The following is a 23,069-nucleotide window of genomic DNA, read 5'->3' as shown; positions in this document are numbered from 1 at the left end:
ACATTCAGTTTATTTAGACTTAGATTATTTTATTTTATTTAGATGTCAGCACGGCACATCTGTATTTCTCGGTGAGACAGAGGAACATAAGAACTGCTCGGTGAGGTCACACCAAGGGCTGGTCCAACCCCGTATCCTGCCTCCAACAGCGGCCGGTCAGTAGCAGATGCTCAGAGCAAAGCACAGAGGAAACAGGACCAGCACCCAGGGGGGTCTCCTGGTGTCCCCGCTGTGCTCCCAGTGCGCAGTGGTCACAGGGCTTCCTGAGCTGGAGCTGCAGCTGGACCGCTGCATGTGACAGTCACAAACAGCCTGGTCCTCTCCAAATTCGTCTAACCCCCTTTCGAGCCCCTCTGCCGTCTTGGCCTTTGCAGCGTCCTGTGGCAGACACAGGCACAAGGCAGCCACACTGCATGTGAAAGCAATACTTCTTGCCCTCTTTTTAAACCTGATAATGTCCTTAGAAGACTCTTAGTTCTTACAAGAAACACTGAATAGCCTTTTTTCCTGAATACGCCTTTTTTTGTAAGCTGTGTCATCTCTCCTCTCATGAAAGCTTGTTCATAGCCCTCCTCATTCTTGGTTTTCTTCTCTCTGTACCTCTGCCTCTCCCATATCCATTCTAGGGGGGTTGAAATACGGCATGGCTTGGACTTGTGATTCATATGACAACTTCCTTTCCTGATAGTATCTAGTATGTAATTTGCCTGGTTTTTCCTACATTGCTGCATATCAAAACCATACTTTCATAGAATTTTCCATCATTATTCCAAACTTCTTTCCAAAAGGCAGCAGCTTGCTGAGAGCCAACTATTGGCTAAGCAATAGTCATTTTCTTACTTCCCCTCTGTTTCATTACTTTTTTCTTACAAGCACTGGCTTTCTCCTGACATTTTATCTCCCAGCCACTCAGCAGTGTGAGATCCTCCTGCAACTGTTTGCTGTTGGCTCTTCCAAAGAGTTTTGCATCATCTGCAAATGTGGTTACTATGCTGTTTATCCTCTCTTCCAGATCTTTGATCAATACATTGGAGTATACTACATTCATGTACACTGCTTTCTAGGCTAAAGCAGATCCGTGAAAGGATTGGGCCTTTTCCCCTCCGCAGCTTGGCTTTCCAGTGGGCCTGGGGCAAAGTACCATTTTTGGAAAGCTGGATATGCTTTATTGGTGATGCCTTGCTTAGTCACATATTTACTGACCTCTGCAAAGACTGCCAACAGATTTGCAAAGCCTGACTCTCCCCCACAGAAGCAACACTTCTTTCACCATCTATCTCACACACATGGGAGCAATCCACATCTGTCAATTCTAATCTATGATATAGTTTTCAATACCCTGCCCAGTATAGAAGGCCAGCACATTAGTTTGCAGTTCTCAGATTCATTCTTGAATTATTTCTAGGTGTAATCAACATATCTGGAATAAAAGGTTCAAATGTGAGCTTTTATTAATAATGAGAAGGACAACTAATATTCCCTGTTGTCATGGTTTAACCCAGCAGGTAAGCATCGCACAGCTGCTCTCTTACTCCCCCCAACCCCAGTAGGATGGGGAAGAGAATCAGAATGGTAAATGTGAGAAAACTCATGGGCTGAGATAAAGACAGTTTGATAGGTAAATCAAAAGCCACACTTGCAAGGAAAACAAAACAAGGAGTTCATTCACCACTTCCCATGGGCAGGCAGGTGTTCAGCCATCCCCAGGAAAGCCGGGCTCAGTCACACTCTATAACTGTTACTTGGGAAGACAAATGCCATCACTCTGAACATCCTCCCATTCCTTCTTCTTCACCCAGCTTTTTATGCTGAGCATAATGCCGTATGGTATGGAATATCCCTTTGGTCAGCTGGGGCCAGCTGTCCCAGCTGTGTGCCCTCCCAGCTGCTTGTGCCCCCCCAGTTGCTGGTGGGGTGGGGTGAGGAGCAGAAAAGCCCTTGGCTCTCTGTAAGCACTGCTCAGCAGGAACTAAAATATCCCTGTATTATCAACAGTTTTCAGCACAAATCTGAAACATAGCCCCATCCAGCTACTATGAAGAAAATTAACTCTATCCCAGGAAAAAACAGGACACCTGTAGACAAGCTCAGTTATCTGTGCTAGTTTCCCTATTAAAAGCATAACTTCTTCCACAAACTGGGCCAAAGTATGCCCACAATTAAAATCTTTGGAAAGTTGCCTCTGTTCCTTGAACAGAGTGTTGATTTAGTTTTTGCACTGCAAAATGCGCTGACAATTTCTTCCCCCATAAACTCCATTTTTGTATTCACAATTTTGCTCCTGTAGTCTCTTGTGGATCAAACATAATATAAGGCATCGACTGAACATGAAGAAGTTGTCATATAGTTTGGCATCTGCCATTAATACTGCGATCTGGGTTCACAATTAATTAGAGCCCTCCTACACTCGGAAATTCACTAGCATTATTTTGCCTCTATAATTCTGGTTATATTGGTACAGTGGTTGATGACCCAAGCTTGTCACTGTTTAAAGTTCTTCTGACAATGCCTTTAATGACATGCTTTAACTTTAGGTCAGCCCTGAACTGGTCAGGCAGTTGGACTAGGTGGTCCTTGTAGGTCCCTTCCAAATGAAATAGTCTAGTCTATTCTAAATCTGAGCTTTCCCTGTGCTCAATCCTTTCCTGAAATAATTGTGCAAATTTGTTGATGTTTTGGCATATTTTCCTTCAGCATTGCTACCCTCAGGTTTACAAAGCAGACATTTGCATACTTTTAAAATGTAGTCAAATGTATAACATAGATAAAAATATGTAAGTCTGTATTGAGTTATTTGTCTTTTATACACCTGAGCGTGTACATGTGCATGTGTGTGCGCAATACTGCACAAGCATTCATGTAGACATTAGAGAAGGTAAAGGTATGTGTACAGGAATTGTGTTTTATTTCAAAAAAATGCTAAATAAATCCAAAAGAGGTAGAAGTTAACTATTGCAGTGAAGGCATCAAGTGTTTATGTTAATGCACGTAATTAAAAATATGAAAGCGCTGTCTGTGAAATTAACGCAACCTATCAGGTGCTTTAAAAATAGGCTCCCACTTAAATATTTTGCCTACCCAGGGCTTCAGTGGGTATCACCATGGTACCACCTACGTAAACAAATGCAGATTAATGGAGGGAGTGTGGGTGCTTTCGCCTCTCTCCCTCAAAATTAGCAGCACTGTGGTGGCACTGTGCATTCCCGCACGATAATACATCATGGCTGCCCAGCCCCGCCTCCACCTTCGAGTTAGTTCAGGGCTGTGTTTGCCTCCGGGTAATGTTAAATTCAGGGCTTGTGCTTCAGGACTACTCATCCTCACCTCGCAGCTCTCTCAGCTGCAGTATATCACTCACAGGCCAATAACCTTAACCCATAGGGGGGTATCCCATGCGGCATACACTAATTTATAAATGAGAACGATATCTGAACGCGTCACATTTCAGTGAAGAAAAACAAACCTTATGGACTCTTTTAAGGCTGTGATAAATTAGAATGTGCATGGTACAAGAATTTATCTTGCACCCTTATTACAAGTATTTCCTTTCCACTGGTTAATTTAATTAAGAGGTGTCCCTTTGGATGAAAACTTTGTAAGATGGATATATTTTTCTCCAAGACATAATTCATTTTGAATGAAGAGGGGGAAAATCATAGCTCCTGAACTTATTAATAATGATCTAAATTAAAATACATTCCTGGCTTCCTTCAACGCTTACGTATGTTATGGGATAGCTGGGAGCAGAGGCAAGAGGGATTATTTTTGTTTTCATGAAAAGGTCCGGATCCCAGAAACACTGTCAAATGCGTATGGTGAGGAGTTAGTCACAATGATTACTTTGGCAAGGGAGAAAGCAGCAGAAACAAAAACAACACTGACCCAACTTTCTGTCAAAGCAGGGGACAGGGATGAGAGAGCTGGTATGGGATCGTTCTTCTTCCCTCCCAATGCCCAGGATCCCATCTCACTCCAAAAAAAAAGCCTCCCTGTGCTTGGCAGCCTGTGGCTGTGAAGGAGACTGAGGACAGGAGCAGGACAAATGGTCGAGCTGCTAGGAGTAGGTCATGGCCCAGAGGGGTCACCCTCCTGCACAGCCCCCTTTCCCCGTGATGCAAATCATCACCCAGCACAGGACACTGGGCCCCCAGGGGACACAAAACCCACAGAAGACCCCATCCTGGTTCAGCTGGCAAGTTCTGGGGAAGAGCAGCCATCCCCTGAAGGTGTTACTTGAGCTGTAGACCCAAAAAGAAAAAGGGAAAGATGAAGCCCACTGGAGGAGGTGCTCTTTAGGGTTCAGAGGGTGAGGATTTTACCTCGGGTCTGCCACACTGATCTTGGATGTGCCACTTTATCTCACTTCTTGGGACCCCTTCCTGACTTTTGTCTGACCTACTTGAAGGGTGATATCTGTGGATCACAAGCCAATTCCTGCTGTGTCTGTGCAATGAGACAACGAGGCCCCACACGCAACTTTGCTGACATACAGGCATTGCAAAGAGATGATGACAAAACCGCAACAGTTTTTCCGAAATGTCTGCTTTGCCTCTGCTCACAGAGCAGTTCCTAGTATTGTTCACTAGAAAGTTAGTTCCCAGCTCAGTCCCTAGAGAGGGGTGGGTGATTTTGTGCCTGATTATCTCTGCAAGAGAGAGTTTAGACACACAAATGCTTGGGAGACCCACCTGTTTTGAGAGGCTTCTTCTTCCACAAAGGCTGGTGTTTACAGCTTCCACCACTGCCTCTGTGGCATGCTGATGAGGGATGATTTTAATGATGTTCAAGGTTGAATAATAGATAAAGGCTTGTCATTTCACTTCCTCTTGAGGGGACAATTTTCTGATCAGTATTGAGTATTATGTCAATAACTCGTGTCATATTTTCTTTCATTACAGAGCCTACCAATGCACTGCTAGCAGACTCATTAACAAAATAAGGGGCATCACTGCCAGAAGAAAAGGCTACTCAAATGTAAATACAAAGTCTAGCAAAACATCTCAAGCATGTAAGCTTGGGCTTGAATCATTGCTGAGGATATAATTGAAGGGGTTTCTCAACACATTATTCAAATCCACGTTGATGCTGTTTTGCTTCCCACCCCACTCCAGCACCTGCAGAAACCTCTCTGCTGACCCCAAGACCCTTGGTGAGATTCAAGCCAGAGCATTTGGTCAATGCCAGCTCTTACATCAGTGACTGGCACCCCTTCATGGCTCACACATCCCACTTTTAAAAGAACAATTACGGCCATGCTGTGAGTTGAATGACAAAACTCAAAGGAAAATGAACTTGAAGATGTTTCCCTAGCAACTGTGTGCAGCAGTGTTCCCACCAGTCCAACATTACAGCATCACTCTTCGAACTGAAAAAAAAAAAAATACAGATTGAAATCTTTACCACTTAAATTGCAAGTGCAGCCTGGCAGAGACACAGCCTTCCTTGGTCACATTGGCCAGTACCCAACTCAAAATGCTGGCTTTCACCTCATGTGGAAGACCACTCTGGGTAAGGAATAGCAACAGTCATGAACAGAGGTTCAGGGAGCATAGCAACCTCAGGAACTAGCCCTGAAAACAAACAAACAGCTTAATTTCAGTATAGTTAAAAGAAAATAAATGTTTATTATTTCTTTCTCCTTCCATTCCTGATCCTTCTCACTACAACACTAGTGTAATTTTAACATGTGCTGTTTAACGAGTCACCTGCAACCATCTGACACACATTGGCTTCCTTGAAACAAAAGCCACGAGTTCCCTGTGGGCACAGCAAGGCTGACTCACCTAACTGTAACCATCTTTGTGCAGCTAGTCTTTCCCAATCCTTGCTTATCCTTCCTGAAGTGGCCCGACTCTGGGAAACCACATGCCCTGTTGCAACCCACTCTTTTTCTTTCCTGGCAGACACTGAGGTCCATATTTTCTCTCCGCTGTATTACCCAGAGCAGATACAGTGAGTGATGCAAATGGGGAGAGGGAAGAGGCAACAGTCCCATTACTATCGTAATAAACCCACCTATGTTTTGTTTATATTACCACCATTGTTTTGACTGACGTAGTCCAGTCTACTGGATGAGGCCAACTTTTTAGGCTGAATCCTGCATTATTCTCTTCCAGAAGGACAGTAACCATTTCCCTCAAGGATGCTATTCTGGTTTGAATATATAGGCACACAGGTGAAAGGCTGCGATGACATTATATTCTAAAATATATTTGCACTGGTACATTATCTATTAGTGGTACTTCTGAGATAAATGCAACATTATACCGTAACACCCCAAGAATTATTTCCACTCACTCATGCTGGAAATATCCTGTTAGATAAACTTGGGTTTCACCTTTTGGACCTGAAAATGCTCCCCAAAGATGGTCAGCCAGTTGCTTTGCTTAGCTGATGTATGCTCAGCATCACTAACATGGATTAAATATTAAAGTAATATTAAATCCAAAAAATTGTATCTCACACTGTGATTTATGATTTACTTCCTGCAATACGAGAGGCCTCTGGCACAGAAGCAGAGATGCCTCAGATGCCACCAACAGGACATTTTTATAGAAAGAGTGTGAGGGGAGAGAAGCGTTCATCAACATCTGTGCATTAGTTATGCAGCTCTTCCTCCTGCTTGTCAGGTGTTAATACTCATGCCGTTCACTCTTCCTGTAGTTCTCCATGTGCCATCAGTAGGAAAAGCTCAGCCAGGGGCTCTGCAGGGCAGGGCTAAACAGTCTCAGGGTATCTGAAAGCCTCAGCTGATGAAGCAGAAGGAAGACTTATGCGGTTGCCCTGACCCACGAGAAAGGGACCGTTGCTTGTTACCCAAGGAAAGTGGCAGGTTTGTGCAACTGAATAGAGCAAGTCAAGAGGGAAACGAACAATCAAAAAGCTGGAATCTCTCCTTGGTGAGGAGGCAATCCCGCAGCTGTTGGGTTTGCTTTGGGAAAACAGCTCTTCATTGCCTCCCGAGCTACATGCAGCAACTCGGGGAAGCCATGAGACCTGCACTACCCGCAGACTTTGAATGTTGAGTTTCTAACATCTCAGGAGGCTTTGGAGCATTTCATAACTGCATACAATGCAGGCAAAGCCTGAGAAGTCCAGTTTTCTTCTCTCTAATTCAAGTAACAGCCCACCCACATACTTAGATTAAGGTGTACTTCAGGATAATGAAAAGTCATTAATTCTCTTATTACGACAGTTTCTTAAGAAAATTTCCCTGTTACTCCATCAATTCCCTTCGTTGACACAGGATGGTAGAGATGTAGTAGATCAGGCAGACAATATAACATTTTTTTGTGCTGCAGAATCTCACATCCTGTCCCGCTCATCAACATACTTACGAGGCATCAGGAACATTATCTCATACCTAGAAATTATTCCTTTTCCCATCCCTGTGCAGTCTTGCTACTGTAACTTGCAAAACCTCCCTACTCACAGGTTGGAGCTGGCACTCGACTCACCATCTGTCTTTTCTGTCTGCAAGAGGCTTTGATCCAGCCTGTCATCTTGCTAGGAGCCAGAGCACGGCTCCTCCTGGCTCTCCATTCCACCAGGTGCTGGGAGCCAGAGCCTCTGATGCTGAAGCCACAGAGAAGACAGTGCAACGCTGTTACAAATGGGTGATTCAGATCACTTAAAGAATCACTGTCAAAGCTATCAGCAAAAGTCAATTTATTGAAATACGATGTTGTAAAAGTGCCACTTAACAAAGTTCGATGGCAAGGTTTACTCTACTACTGCACTGCACAATCATTTGAACAATAATTCAAAACTGCCAAGGCAGAGTCAAAGTTACCAAGGCAAAATCAGAGTTACCAAGACACAACATTATGTACAATATCAGTCGCTGACCAAAGACCTGCCATTGGTGAAAGGTCTCTCTGCCTTGAGGAGCAACCTTGAGAAGCGTCCCAGCTCAAGGGGAGATCACTGCCATACAGCCAGGCTGCTTAGCAGGGTGAGCTCAAAGGCAGCTCACTTAGGCTGTCATATTTATGGAATAAAGCGGTTGGCTTGTAGTCAAATTACATACAGTGGAAAAGGTGTGCATGAGACTCCTTGTACCCACAACTTTCTTTGTTCCTTGATAAATGAGTCATGGAAAACTCACCTGCTATTCATGTGCTAATTGCATGACGGATTGGTGTTCCAAGCTCATAGCCATTAATGCTCAGTGTCACTCTGCTCCTTTGTGGGTTTTCAGAGAACAGATTGGAACTAGAGAAGTTCTTGACCCGGTTATGGCTTAGGTCTTTACTGCCTTTGGAGCCTGTACCAAACTACTGCTAGTTTGGTTAAGGGGTTGAGTGTATCCATCACAGACCCCCATACCTGCGTATCTGCAATACTACATTTTAAGCTGGGATTTGCCAGGACCTGACCAAATCCTAGGACCTGGCTGCAGCAGCTGAAGCATGGGGACTACCCCAAGATGAGTAGAGGATTTTGTGTGCAGGGGTATGAAAGCAGCAAATCAATTGCCCTTTCCCAGAAAGTAAAGGCATAACCTGTTCCCACAGAAATGAATGGTGAAACTGCTGCGCCCTCAGCAGCGACAGTTCAAGTCCTTTGTGATTGCTTGCCTCCTAAAAGGAATTAAAATGCTGATTCTTTCTAATTCAAATATTTGATTTGTTTTGGGTCTTGGGTTGTCTTCATTATCTGGTTGCCAACAGAGAGTCAAAAGGGGCATCTCTGAACCTGCTGTGAGGCCATGAAGCTTTAGGAGGGAGTGTTATGTGTGGGGCAAGAGCAGTGGGCAGGCACATTCCTGAGGGAGTGCCTCCCTGTTTGATACCATTCTTATGGAAACTTCAGGAAGGCCAGTAAAATGCAAATGGCACAAAGCCCAAGAGAGAGCTATTTGCTCACTACTTACCACACTTCCACAGAACAAAATGTCTGAGTTTCTGCCTTTTATGAAAATGAGGTTTCCCGGGGTCCTAAAGGCCAAGCTCCCTCGTAGGCGTAAAGGTCAGGAACCAGCAGTGGTGAGGTGATAGACATGAATCCCAACAGCCACTAGAGACGCTTACTCTGGAAACAAACTCTCACACAAAAGTGGCTAGAACAGAAGACACGATGCAACAGCAAAACAAAAGAAAACCAACCGTGTGTTTTGTCCCAGGATGAGTTACCTACTGGGAGAGGGAGGGCAAGAGCAGTGGCTCTGTTGTGTGCCTCCAGCTTTTCATGTCCATTTGAACCCAGCCAGCTAGCAATGACAAAAACTTCCTGCATTTTAATGAACTCAAAAAACATGACTTCAACAACACAGGAAGAAAAGTCCTTCAGCAGCAAAGTGACTAGATAGAGGTGTTTCATTGAGTGATGATTTGCTAAGCAGAACGGCGCCCTACCACACTGCAAAATAAAACTCTTTTGGACAAAGGGTTCCTTTTTTGTGGCAAATGGCTTAATGAATCACTTCCCTTAGCTCCAAAGGGAAAGAGGCTTGATCTACAAAAGCTCTGCTTGTATTAACCTCCAGGCAAGCAGACGTTCTTCCCTAAAATTTATTTAGCTGTCAAAATGGGGAAAAAAAAGTCAGCAGCAGAAAGGTGCAAAAACTGTGAAGTCCAGGCACTTCGATGAGGATTTTCCTTTAAAAAAATAATAATTACGACAGAAAACCACACTGAAACCCAACTCCAGAGAATATTTTGTTCCCGTTTCTCCAGGAGGGAGAGGCAGGGTGAGGATACCACCAGAGCTTTTACATGCAATCCTTTCATGTAAATGATTTCAAATAGGAGCTCTTGCTCTTGCCCGCAGACAAAAGCAGAATGCATCGCTGTTGCCAGACCACCTGGGACACGGGGAGGAGAGGAAATTTCCAGATGGGTTTTAAGACAATTCATTTATATTTATACAGCCAAAATAAATGTTTTTTTTCTGAGATAGCATTTCCCTTTGCTCTATCTAGACCACCAAGAAAAGAGGGAGGCACAGAATTTCTATTACATTAATAGTCCTGATGTTTACGTTTTTGGCTTTTATGAACTTGTGGGAGCTGTTTATTGAGTCATAAACTCTACTAATGGGGATATTATCTCTAAATTATGTAAGTACTACAGTATTTGGGTTAGTTAAAAGAAAGGTTTAAAACAGTTACACACTTACAGTTTATCTCAATTACCAACCTGATCCCATAATGGGAATTTAATTGCTAAATGCTAGCTTATTTGCAGAAGAACTACAACACCACACAATATATAGCCTATATAAACATGTCCAGACAATTCTATATTACCTCCTTTCACTGCTACCTTCTGATATGGTGGGTTTTCTTATTACAATGATTTAATTCCTAAATACCTCAAATTATGGATTCCTCTTTGTCAGGAAAGCATTTCTACCAGTGCTTCATTTGACAGATTTTAGCATGTTGCCTGCACACACTCAAATGGCTTTGTGCAAAAGGGACAGTCCTTACGCATACGCTTAAATACTTTGCTAAATTACATTCTCAGAGAGCTCTAACAAGAGAAATAGTTCCATTTAAATCAACCCAGGTTTTCCTGTTTACCTAGCTGGAATGAAATTTGACCAAGACCCACTGGCCAGAGCCTGAGTCAAGCTCATTGAGGAGAGTCAGGTCCACGTGCTAAGCATGGAGCTGAGCTTCTGCTCAGCCTAAGATCCAGAATACCCCATGAGAGGGATCACAGGCATGTTCAGCACATAGCATGGACTTACACTCTCCTCTATCCAGTCTGCCCAGCTCAACCTGGACTATCCACAGCTGGCTGAAGCTCAGCCCTTCCTACACGTACTGTACTCCCTGCAGCATGGCTGCAAGGGTGGGGAGCAGCCAAGCGGTCACCATGCTTGACCACAGTGTTCCTCTAGCAATGCTGATGAACCCCAAGGGTGGGATTCATCTCACACAACAGCAATGCAAACATCTACATTTAGCTGGTTTTTTAAAATCCCTTCACAGTCAGTGCAGAGGGAGGGGCACTGTATGGATAACAGGCCTCCTGTAGATAGTCCTGTAAGCTAGTCACCCCTTAGAGATGCCCATCACCCTTCCATCGGCAAGGGACCCAGAGAGCTAGTGCAGGTGCAGACATCTGCACTGTAGACATCTGAAGGCAAGGAACGTAAGTCTCACCCATAAACCTCATGCTAATTTAGAGGAAGGGGTGTCCCACCCACACCACAGCAGCTCTGCAAGAGGTCTTCCTCTTGTCTTTCAAGCCAATGCCATTCTTCTGACAGATTTGCCTTTGAAAGTGGGAGCTCTTTCAAGTACTGTTCGGTGATACAATGAATTTTTTCTGATGTAGATCATTTCACCATGCTGCTTGCCAGGGATCTGCGTCAGATTTCGGAGAACTCTGTGAATCAGTTCCTTTACTTCTCTTTGTAATTCTTAGTATGAAACCAACCTGACAAATGAGGACAGTGAAGAGGACAGACAGATGGCTTGGGTAAAGGGCAGAGGAGGATAGCTAGTTTATTTGTGTGCAATACATACTGTAAGAAACTTCCAGATGATTCAGTAATCACCAGCTGTGCAGAGAAAGATTTTATATGGTCAGTCTATAACCTTAATATATCTATATTAACTTCCTTCCTTGTCTTAGTTGTGCTCCCTCACTGTTTTAGAACTTCACGTTGGAAACCGGTAGGGACATGGACTTCCCCCCACCCTCCTATCTGGGTTGTTTAACCATTGCCTAAAACATAAGTGCTGCTTCTGACTGGGCCTGAGTCACCATCCTAAACAAAAAACAACAATAAATCAATTCAGAGCAAACAGTAACTTTAAAAAGTCTTCTTCCAAGACAGTTTTCCCTCTTTCTTTCTCTATACTGCCTTCTAAAACCTTAAAATAATTTAAAAAATTGGACTGAGCAGAAATTGTGGTGGTTTTTTCTTCCTCATATTGTAACTTCTTCACAACCACAGTGCCATTTTGTCTTTCTCACTGTAATGGGGCTGCTGGCTAAGCAAATTCAAGGATGAAGAAATGCTACAAGTAAATATGCCACAGATAAATTACTGAGGGTACAGGACATTATTGTTTAAAGAAGTAATGTCTCCCTCCATGTCACTGAATAACCTACATATTAAAAATGGAAATTTCTTCTAGTGATTAGTTCCATGTCTCAAACCATGGGAACACATGGAAGGGCCCAGCAAGCAAAAGACCAGTGATCTAGTGATTAATTACTATTAATTAATTATTAACTATCAGTAATATATAGGCTGCTGTTGTCTGAATGCTGTCAAGTGACTGAAAACATCCAGTGTTTTGGTTATAGTGGAATTAGGATCCTGCTGTTCTCCCACAGAAAGTTCACCTTCAAGAGGCAGAAATGTCTTCTGGGCTAAAAGGACATTAAGGTAGAGCAGACATGGGAGTCAACTGAGCCCAAAATTTTCCTGTGAAGAGCTTCCCTGCCATGAAGTAGGAACAACTCCCGTGAGGAACAAATGCAGAATGAGGACTTCAACATCTTTTCATTTATGAACATGTCTGACTTTGGTACAAATAGCTCTGTCTAAAGAATACAGTAGATGCCTGTATGATGGGCAGAACACAGGAAAATACTGCCTAGTGGGGAAATTCATTTTTGTCCACAGATTTTCCATGGCTGCTTGTGGCTACCATGTCTGAGGGGCCCATCTGCTGGTGACCAGAGCCAGCACTCTGAACTGGACAGGAGCGGAAGCTGATGCAAGGCCATGAGCTAACCAGCACGCTACCTGCACACGAGGACTGGTCCTCTTTGCCGTTTGCAGCCTGCCATTTGCTTTCAGCAGCAGCTATTCCAGAGAACTCAAAGCCTCTTATTCTCAAATGCCAAGTTGAGGAAATAAAAATTAACACTGAACATGCAGCAAACCCCAGCAGTGAGATGGGGAGCTGGTACTGTAATGTGAATCTCTTCGCTCCTGCCGTGGACAGCACAGATACTTGTGGAAATAAGATATCTTTGGCTCCCCTACAGAGATCGAGAGATGAGATTAATGGCAACTGTGAGGGCTGCCTTCCCCTTTATGCCATGCATGCTTTAAAGCTGTGGCCTCCTGCCATCTTGAAACATAATCTTGTGGTATTGTCTTCATTCAGGCCCCTCATCAGCAATGTGAAAAGAGAGAAGAAGCTGGTGGCAGGATTAGAGGAGAGGTTGAAATATTCTGGGCAGCATATGCTGTAAGTCACATTATACAAAGAGTATTATTGGACTGCTCATTGGCTAGGGCTTTCCCTTCTGGAAGCGCTGCTGCTTCTAAAAAAGAAAACCTGGTGAAAAGTGTTTATCACACATCAGACCACAGCATATGACACATTGTGAGCACAGTGACAAGCACTGAAAATATTTTTCAGGCCCTGTCTGCCCTGCTCGTAGGAGATCTTTTTATGCTCATCAGGGTTATGCAAGATGCATGGGAAAAGAGGAGAAAGAGAAGTGAGAATAATAATTTGGAACAGTATTAATAAACATCCTAAAATTACCGTCATCAGATGACCCATCTCAGCTTTAAAACTGAGTACTTTGTTCTTGGAAGGCTGTTTCACATCCTCATTTTAGAAGTGAGAAACTACCTTTTGTTGTCCAGTTTAAAATTATTTGTGGCAAATTATACTTGTTTGTTCTTAAGACTACCAACATTCTTACCTAAAACATTATTTTCCTGGTCCGGCCTTAATGTTTTTACATCAAGCAGTCACATTCTCTCTGAGACTTCATTTTATGGCACTAAATAAGCCAAGCTCCTTTCATTTCCTTTCTTATCTCCATTCTCTTGGCCACCTTTCTAGTTTTTCTCTGCACTGGTTCCAGTTTGCAGTCACCTTTCTTGACCACGACCAGACCAGACCATGATTGACCAGACCTATACACAGGGTTCCACATGAAATTATAAGAAATCATATTTCTTGTACTGATTTTTTTTTTTTTTCTGAAAAGAGGCTCCTCCTTGTCCTATACACATAAAGGAAAACAAACTGAAGTGTATTTCCCATCTCTAAAAGCTACTTGGGAAGTTCTAAATGTTCAGAGTCAACCTTTCTTGGAAACCCTCAGCTGTACAAGATCTCCACAACTGAAATACCTTTCTAAAGTCTGGGGAACATTAAAAATTTACAAGGACAACTGCATTCATTTGAAGTGTCAAGCTCAGTCTTGGTGGCATGTTTTAAAAATCTTCCGCTTTGATCAAACTGGCTTCAAATGCCAAGTTATCGTTTTGGCTCCTGACACTGTTCCTGTGGTCAGACATTTTTCTTGTCATGTAGGAAACCATTTTCCTCTTTTGGATCAAAAAACAGTACATGGTCTTGTCTACAACTTGGAGCACTTTAACAAGTTTTCACAGTTTTCTTTCTGACCCCCTGGACACAGACACCACTTACCCATGTTATTGCAAACATCTTCCTAAGTAGCAGCAACACTCATAATTATGCCTTGCCTCAAGTCTTTTTTTGCTGACAAAAAAGGTAAAAAGCTGCCAAAAGCTTCATATTTTGCCATATGGAGGGAAAAGAATTACTTCTCAGGAGCTGGGGGGTTAGAAAGAAGACATATAATTAAAAATTTCATTTACCCTATCATGCAAAAATGCAGCAAGGTATTTCTAAATGGAATCATAATTCTAAAAGGGATCTCCAAGTTTCCAAAAAGATACAGATTTACTGAGTTAAGTTATTCTTTGAAATATTATCTTTCCCTCAGTTTGAGGACTTAGATAAGTTGAATTCTCAATGTTCTAAATCAAACACTTCCTCCCTGAATTGTAATTTCAGATTACAGAAAGTGCAGCCTACTGAATACGTGAGTTTCCCAGCCACTGGCAGAGGTGTGCTGGCTCTTCCCCTGTGGAATCACCGTGGATGAGCCAGGTCCCCTCTTCACGTCAGCTCTTCCACTCTTCAAACTAGGGTAATTCTTTCACAAAAGCATGCCATTAAATTCACATCTAATCATGGCTTTGAGGTGGCACATGCTTAAAATGATAGAAAAATGCTATCAGGAACTCCATTTAGTCATCATGACTTTGAGCAAAGAGAAAGGCATCAATTAATTTTCAAAGGGCAAGTACAGAGTTACTGCAAGAAAGCTGCACACTAAAATTGTACTGAAACACCTTCTCTTCATACATATCTCACTCAAGTAAACTTGGGTGGCTACTAATCTGAGTCATATTTAAAACAAAGAGCAAGAACTGGTAGCTTCCGTGCTGTGCCTGCAAAATATTTACTTCTACATTGGAAGGCTATAATTATCTCTGACACCAGAGCAACTTTATAGTGTGCTAAAACCTTTCTAGTATTTCCTCCAGAAAATAACAAACTTTGACACAAACAGTACCTAAGCATCACCACAGGGATACAGCAGAAACACAGACATAAACTAAAGAGCAAGAAAGGATATTTGAATGGAATTACCTTATTGCGCTAACATAGTCCAACCTAATATTTTAAGAGGTCATCCAAGAAACTTTGTTTGCAGAATGAAGCAGGGTTAGTCAGATTTTGCTGTTTGACTGAAAGATTTCTCAATACTTCTAAATTCTCCATATAAACAGACACAAGGATCAGAGGATACAGTTTTAATTATGCTTGTAGAAGTATGAAAGAGTACTGTTGATTTAGAAGGAGTTACAAAAACACACGAAGTATATATATCTATGTTGGAATAAGAAATTCAACGCAATAAAGCCTCTATCTGATCTTTATGTTTTACAAGGAATGTTTTCAATATCTAAGTAAGCTTTAGAGCTGAAACACTAATCCAAAAGTAGTGCCTTGCACAGATCAGGTTATTCTTCCTTGCCAAACAGATCATCCAGGAGAGGTAAGTATTTGATTCGTTTCACAGGAAGGAATGGTGGTTGTCCACTGCCGTCACCTTCATTCTGAAATCAGTAACCCAGAGAATATCTTAGAATATAATACTGAAAACAAAAATAATTAAAAACTGGTCAACATAAGATTGAATGAGCTGCTTCATTTTCATATATAAATCTGTGAAAAAGTGGACCTTTATGTAGCACATGCTCTGGAAATATTAATACATGCACATTTTTATCCATCTTGTGGAATATTTTATTAAAAATATTTTCTATCATTAGCCCTTTTGCAGATATTTTCAAATTAAATAATGCTATATTTTCTTCACTAAAATGCTTATACTTGAAAGTCTCTCAAGTCATCTAAGTCTTGACACTAGAAATCATACGAAATAATGAGATGAAGAAGAAAAATGTCAGCTAAATAAGCCCAACTCTGTTGCTGAAATCTATCTGTCAAATATAGGTACTGTAGCCCCAAAATATTGCTGTTAATTCACGGTTAAGTCATGAATAGAATGATGATTGGATTCTAAATTTGAACAAGATTTAAATCCCTTCCTTTCTCTGATTTTTACCATTTTGTATTGATCTCTTCATTAAAATATACTTGTACTGTACCAAAGATAGCCTAAGTATTGCAGTTAACTTACAAAACAATAAAGTCAATAAACCTCAGTAAAGTATACTGGCACCAGTTCGGGTGTAGTTCATTAAAACCAGTGCTGTATGTGATGATGACTGATTATAATTTCTATCAATGGTCTTTCTCGGGTTTTGATTTCAGCTGTAACCTTCCTCCCATAACTCCATGTACCATTCTCAGCTGGGGCTCTTAGGCACCAGCCACCCCCTGAAAGCCCATCCACTGGCTGTCCTCCAAGCAAAGATAATGTCTTCTTCATACCCAAACAAAACCTCATCTCTTATGCTGATCAGAACATACAGTTCACCACAAATGTCCACCTTAACCTCCTGCTTGTTTCACAAGCATCTTTTCCTCCACACCTTCAACTTGTGAAGGCTGTCTCTTGGTTCTGCCACCACTTGCCCCTGACCTTCACCCTGTACGAGCCATTTCCTTCCCTCACCTGCCAGAAATGAGGTCATGCTCAATGGCTAGATAAACCATTTCTGTGAGGGGGGGAAAAACGGTCAAACACATTCAACAGCAAGTGTTTTTCACCCTTGCTTTTTGGTACAGAGCTTAGCACCATCTTCAAGGCAAAAATCCTCTGGGTACAAGTTCCAATCTTCTTTCTGTGGTGCTGAGGCTCATGAGGCTCCTTATCCTGACACAATCTCCTAAGAGCAGTCACTGTTTAAACAGTGAGTTGTAACTTAAGCACAGAATTTTTCTGGAAAAACAAAGAATATCCACTGAACAAAGCCTAATGCACACTTTGAACCACAGGACTGCTGTATAAAACACATGGAAGGGCTTTGATTTTATCTGTACAAGATGGAAAAACTCTTCTCAATGACAAAGTGAAAAATAAACCACCATGGAAAGCAGCGCAAAGCAGCAGCATTGGGCCCTCAATAGGCATCACCAACAGTTTGAGATACTACAGGAGAAAGAGCTGGTAAGCCAAGCAAGAGAGAGGAGTCACGTTAATACCACTGTACCTGAGGAATATTGTTTTAAACACTGTCACTGTTGCACTTGAAATTAAAGGAATGCTATGTTTCTAAACAGTCTGAATACAATCAAACACATTCCATACAAGCATAGCAACACATTGGATAGGCCAGAAGAGCAAAACTACATGTTGCCAGAAGGGCTTCAGATTTCTTTGTTACAAAGTTTTTAAAAATCAGCATAATTGCCTTATGCAGCATCTATTTTAAAATGTTCCATTCAGCATAAGAAGTCATGATCAGATTAATCTCTGCAGTTTGTTGACACCACATTTTTATTTACCCTAAGTAGCAGGCTGGTGGAGACATACAAAGTTGATCCATCAGTCCTGCTCTTGCTGTATGCCTACCAGTGATGTGGTGTATTATGTACAAGTATGTATGGAGTTATAAAAAATACATAGCTATTTTCTGCAGTGTCGGTGAAGTTTAAAGTATTTCCTGACTATGTCAGCAAGTGAACAGATCGTTTGACATGTGACAGTGATATCTGTGGGTGAAGTGGTATTCACACCCATTGTTCATGGACAAAAACACCTGTTTCCCTTTTTTTTTTTTTTTTCTTCTAGAAAAACTTCACAGAGATGTACACCTATGAGGCATGGATGTGTTACAGGGTTCCTTGTCCCTGATTGACTTTTCTGCTTCATTCTAAACCTCCCAGAAAAAATTTATTACTTGAAGAAAACAGGCACAAATACAAAAATTTGAAAACTGTTGTGGTCTCCATTGGATAAAGCAATCATGTTAAAGCTGGACAAACTATATCAATGTACTGTACTGTTCCTTTGCTCAGATACACTGGTTTTACCTTAAGAGGAACCTTTATTGTCTGGAAAGCAGGGATTTGATTCTCTCTCCAGTTCAGCCCATCCACAAATTTTTTATATTCCACTTGCTTATGCTCATCTTCAAACCTAAGCAGAATATCCATAAGATGACTCAACATTAAAGGAAATTTTCAACAAAGTTGTATCATGTCACACCATACTAATATATTACCTTTTGGGTAATCATTTTTTACTCCTTTATTACCAAACACTAGCAGTAGTACAGAAAAACAAAACTAAACTGCCAGGACTTCTATATCATACATTCTATTCCATATTCTTATACCTTATTATTGTCTCTTATAGAAGAATCCAAATTCTTTAAAGTTTATTACATTTCAACTAATTTCATTTTACTTTTGAAGCATCGCCCAAACCTTCTCCAATACTGTGATCTCAGAACTGGTGACAAGCATAAAGTGAGAAACAAGTAGAGTGATACGAGAGCACTGTGCTATAACGCAACTGACCTGCTTTACATGGCTTCTGCAGTCATTTCCTAAAAATAAGCAAACTTTCAAAAATGCTGTTTACACACACCTTGGGATCAATTTACAATTGAAAACCACACAGCTCTCTAACCTATCAAATAATAGCCAGCTTTAAAAATCACGAGCCTTGTCATTCGGTAGTTGTTTAATGGCATTGTTCTTTATTTCTATGGAATAAATAAATTTGTGTCAGTTATGAGGCTCCCTTACATGCATGAAGATATATATGCTGCCAGCTAAGGTCTACAGGTACATGTGGAACACACTGTCTTCCTTCCCCAAATTTCTAAAATCCCCACAGTAATAAACCCCATGAGAGCAAATTCATAAGTCACATCATCCTTTTGCCACTGATTTGGATGAAACAGCTTCAGAAAAAAAGACCTTCATTCAGCAAAACATTTAGGTGATTAAGACACTTGGGAACCACTGTTATTTCAGTGGCACTAGTTAAGTGCTTAAAAGATACCTGCAAGGTGAAGCTGCCATGCAAATCATTCTTGAAATGAACAGCTTGACTGCTCTGCTATAAATACTGTACTAGCAGTTTCTCTGAATGACGTCTGTCTCACCTAAGACTATCTACATATAAAAGAGACCTGGTCTAGGTTTATCAGTACAACCTGGAAGCATCTGTGCTTCACTGGAGTCCATAGAGACAAATGCAGCTAGCAAGACTCAACACCTATTCTTGGGTGGGAAACATTAGGTTAAACAATTCTGTAATCTGGTGAGACAAACACTACTGCACAGGAACATCTCCAGGAAACAAGTATTTTAGAAAATCACTTTATCTTGCTCTTAAATAAACAGCACTGCACAAAACATGGGCCTCAAAACTCTTCGGTCACTGCAGAGGGTTCTGGTAAAAATTAAACATGAAGGTTCTTTAAGAGAGAATTTACAGCACAAACTTGGAAAACAATACCAGAGAAGAGGAGAAATAAATCCAGTGACAAAAATAAACTGCAATAATCAGCAACTCATCCTTTCCTTCTCCTCCCCCCACACCTTTCATTTAATAGTCAGCAGAAGAGATAATAATAAAATATACTGACAGCCATAAACAAGAGATGCTAGCGATAAACTGGAATGTTAAGTACAATGAGTTATGCTGAAGATTAAAGCAAAGTCAGAAAAGAATGCTACTGTTACTGATATTAAAGAGGAGTCTGAAACATTGCCATAAGAAACCCTGCTATGATAGCTTGCTTCTTTGTAATAGCTCACACGCAAGTTAACGTTTTCACAAAGCCTTACTTTTGGGGAACATATCCAATATAAAATAAAATTATCATTCCCAATTCTCAGGGGTTCTTGTTTGTTTCAGGTTTCTTACAGGTGGCAGTTGGGAAAAGGAAGTTTTGCATTAGAAGTAGCAAGACAATAAAATAGCTTATACCTCTTGGAAAAAAAATCTATGCACACAGATTCTGAATTTCAGAACTATCACGACTATAATTTTTTTCTGTTATTACATATGTGTTTATCTTTTGCACATTGTGAAAAGTCAAAAGATTAAATCTACTGCCAAGATGCAGAGCTGTAAAGCAGGATTTTAAAAAAAGAACAAGAGAAGATGTGTAACATACTTAAACTTTATGCTGAGGCAATGAAGTCAAGGGAAGCATTGCTTCTGCTTTCGACAAGCATTAACAAGGAGAAAAGTCCTTTGATGTGACAGCACTGGCAAACTGAGATGATAACATGGGCATGCCCTTAACTATAACCAAAGATTTTAATATGGGCAGAGGAAACGGGATTCCTAAATCTCGTATTTAAATAGCTACAGAAAGCAGCTTAAAATATTATGCTAGAATAATCCAGAAGGAAAAAAAAGAAAAAAAAAAATAATCTACTTTTCAGATCTTTTTGCTGCTGTGACTTATTGTATCAATCTACTAAAAGCACACACTTGCAATATGGCACAGAGTATCCAGATGGACTGTGGAGATGTTATCAATTTGTGCATTATTAGGACAGAGATGTCATGCGTTTCAGTGGTTGGAATTAATATGACTGAAACTAACAGTGCTCTTCAGGAAAGGAAATTTGATTTGTCTTACCAAGAAGATGCAACAAAGATCTCTTGAAACCATGCTTCTCTTCAATTTTGCCCTAGGACTTTACCAATGCACGTTATTTTAGACTATGAAAGTCACGCCCCCATCCCTATCATAGTTTGCAGAGCTTTTTTTTCTTTGACATTACAGAAATGACCCTACTTTTTGGCTTCTAAAAATGTATTCATAATGAAATACTCCAGATGTGTGAAAAACTGGTTAAACCACAATATGACCATTCCCAAGGGTACTTTCGTGAGTAAAGGCCACTTACAAATGTTTTTTCTTTCCCATCAAGACATCTGTAACACAAACATTTACGTGAAAAGTTAATGTACATGCAGATTTTTTTTAATTCCTTAGTTTTGAATAACATTTATTAAGACATTAATCTGATAATAATAAATGAGAAGCACCATGCTGCTTTAACCTTAGAGAAAATGTTGGGATTCTTCAGCGTGTTTGATAGTCTCTGTTTAACACAGGTATATACCTAAATCGTCATAAACTGTTCATATGAAAAGATTTAAAATGGCAAGCATGGATAAGTCTGTGCAGCTGATTAGGATGAATTAAGTAATGGCTCCTATCTTGTGTATACATTTGTTCACATCTTGAACAACTATAAATTGAACCAACAGTTCCTCAGCATACCAAATAACAGAAATAATTTAAGAGATCTAAATATTAATGGTAGAGAGTCTTTTCATCACAAATGGCCCAGGGAGTCTCACTCATCAAAGGTAACAAGCAGAAGACAGAATGCAGGAGAAAGATCTTGTGACCATTTCCAATCTTGCTCCTGCTACCAGGACTCTTGCTGTAGTTGGAAAAGAGGGTTTGCTGCCTGAAAGAACTAGGTCAGCCCTAAAAAAAGACATTAGAGGTAGGCAACTAGGTAAAAAATTATTACCCAGCCACAAACCAGGGTAAAGCTGAGCAGGCAGGAGTGTCCTGGCCTGGCCTATTAGTGACTTGAGAACTGGGATGTCCAGGTAGGAGGCGCATTGTTGTCAGGCATGGTTACCTGAAACACTAGGGATTCACTTCCAAACAAGCCCCACTCCAACATCCAACAGTCTCACCCTCATACCATTGAGAAATGAAGAACTACACAGCTGCTTTTAACAGAAATTAAGATACATTTTTAAAAATAGGGACATATGCTTAACAACTAAACTAACGTGGAACAATCAACGTGTAATACTTGTAAACTTGTCATCCACTTTTTCTTCCCTGCATTTCTCCTTTCCTTATCTGTCAGCTGTTTATATAACCTCTAGGGAAAGACTGCATCTTTTTAAGTCCTTGTTAGCATGCATTTAGCATTGCAGCAAATAAAAATAGAAGGAAAAAAACCCTAAATTCACTACTTAAGCACTTCAGCAACATTTATTTATTAAACAAACTGTAATTATTCATTATGCCTGCATGAATTTAAAGAAATGTTTATAATGACAATTGTAGTTTTCTGGCAGAAACAATTGTGTACCATCTGCATTACTTAATACATTGCAATTAGAAGTCTGTATTGCCCTGTGATTAAAAAACTGAGTGAGAAAATGCTGATGGAGAAAGGAAATAGTTTGTAATAAGCCAGGTCAGGTAAACTGGAAAAACGGACACATTGTTGGGTACGTAAATCCTACTATTTCACTATCGCAAAATAAAAAATATAAATTTACTCTAGGCAGAAAATATGAAAGGGTTTTATGAAACCTCCATGTTTGTGCTAATTCTCCCTGCACTCTATGCAAACTGAATGGTCTTTGGGCAAAGTAAACAAAGTCTTGGGTCATCTGGAGGTGACCACAAAACTAAGAAAGGAACTTCCACTCCCATCCCATCCTTTTAATACGTGACAGATCACTGCAGTATAATTTACAAATGTAAATAATAAATACTTTAAGAGTATTACCTTTCAAAATGGAAAAATAGAACCATTAAGTCCTACAGAAATTCTTTGCCACCTAATCACAGATAGCAAAGCTGAATAAACATATAGCTTCAGTCTTCAACTATTATCTGATCACATTATCCAGCATCATTTTATAGCTGAACAGGGTCCAGCTACTGCATTAGCTATATACACTGATTTTGTGGGAATCAATCCAACAACTTTTATTGTACCATTTTCTTCCTTCATAAATACAGGTACAGACAGTAGGAATACCACCACCACTTGCTTCAGAAACATCAGTGGACATGCTTCCTCAACCAAAAAAAAAACCAGGGAAAGA

At 40.8% G+C, this 23,069-nt stretch overlaps 1 protein-coding gene across 1 annotated transcript in view; it reads right to left on the bottom strand.

Moving 5' to 3' along the window:
• Positions 1 to 15,549: 15,549 nt before the first annotated feature.
• EFHC2 (EF-hand domain containing 2) overlaps positions 15,550 to 23,069 on the bottom strand; it is a 60,850-nt gene continuing 53,330 nt past the window's right edge. The window contains exons 14-15 of the mRNA XM_040585266.1: positions 18,257 to 18,362; positions 15,550 to 15,870 (exon numbers count right to left, since the gene is read on the bottom strand). Coding sequence (XP_040441200.1) covers positions 15,775 to 15,870; positions 18,257 to 18,362 — 202 coding nt within the window. The 3' untranslated portion in view covers positions 15,550 to 15,774. The remainder of the gene's footprint in view (positions 15,871 to 18,256; positions 18,363 to 23,069) is intronic.

Source organism: Falco naumanni, chromosome 2 (genome assembly GCF_017639655.2).
Source record: "Falco naumanni isolate bFalNau1 chromosome 2, bFalNau1.pat, whole genome shotgun sequence".
Lineage (NCBI taxonomy): Eukaryota > Metazoa > Chordata > Aves > Falconiformes > Falconidae > Falco > Falco naumanni.
Note: the sequence above shows the minus strand (reverse complement) of the source record. Positions and strands in the feature narration are given on the sequence as shown.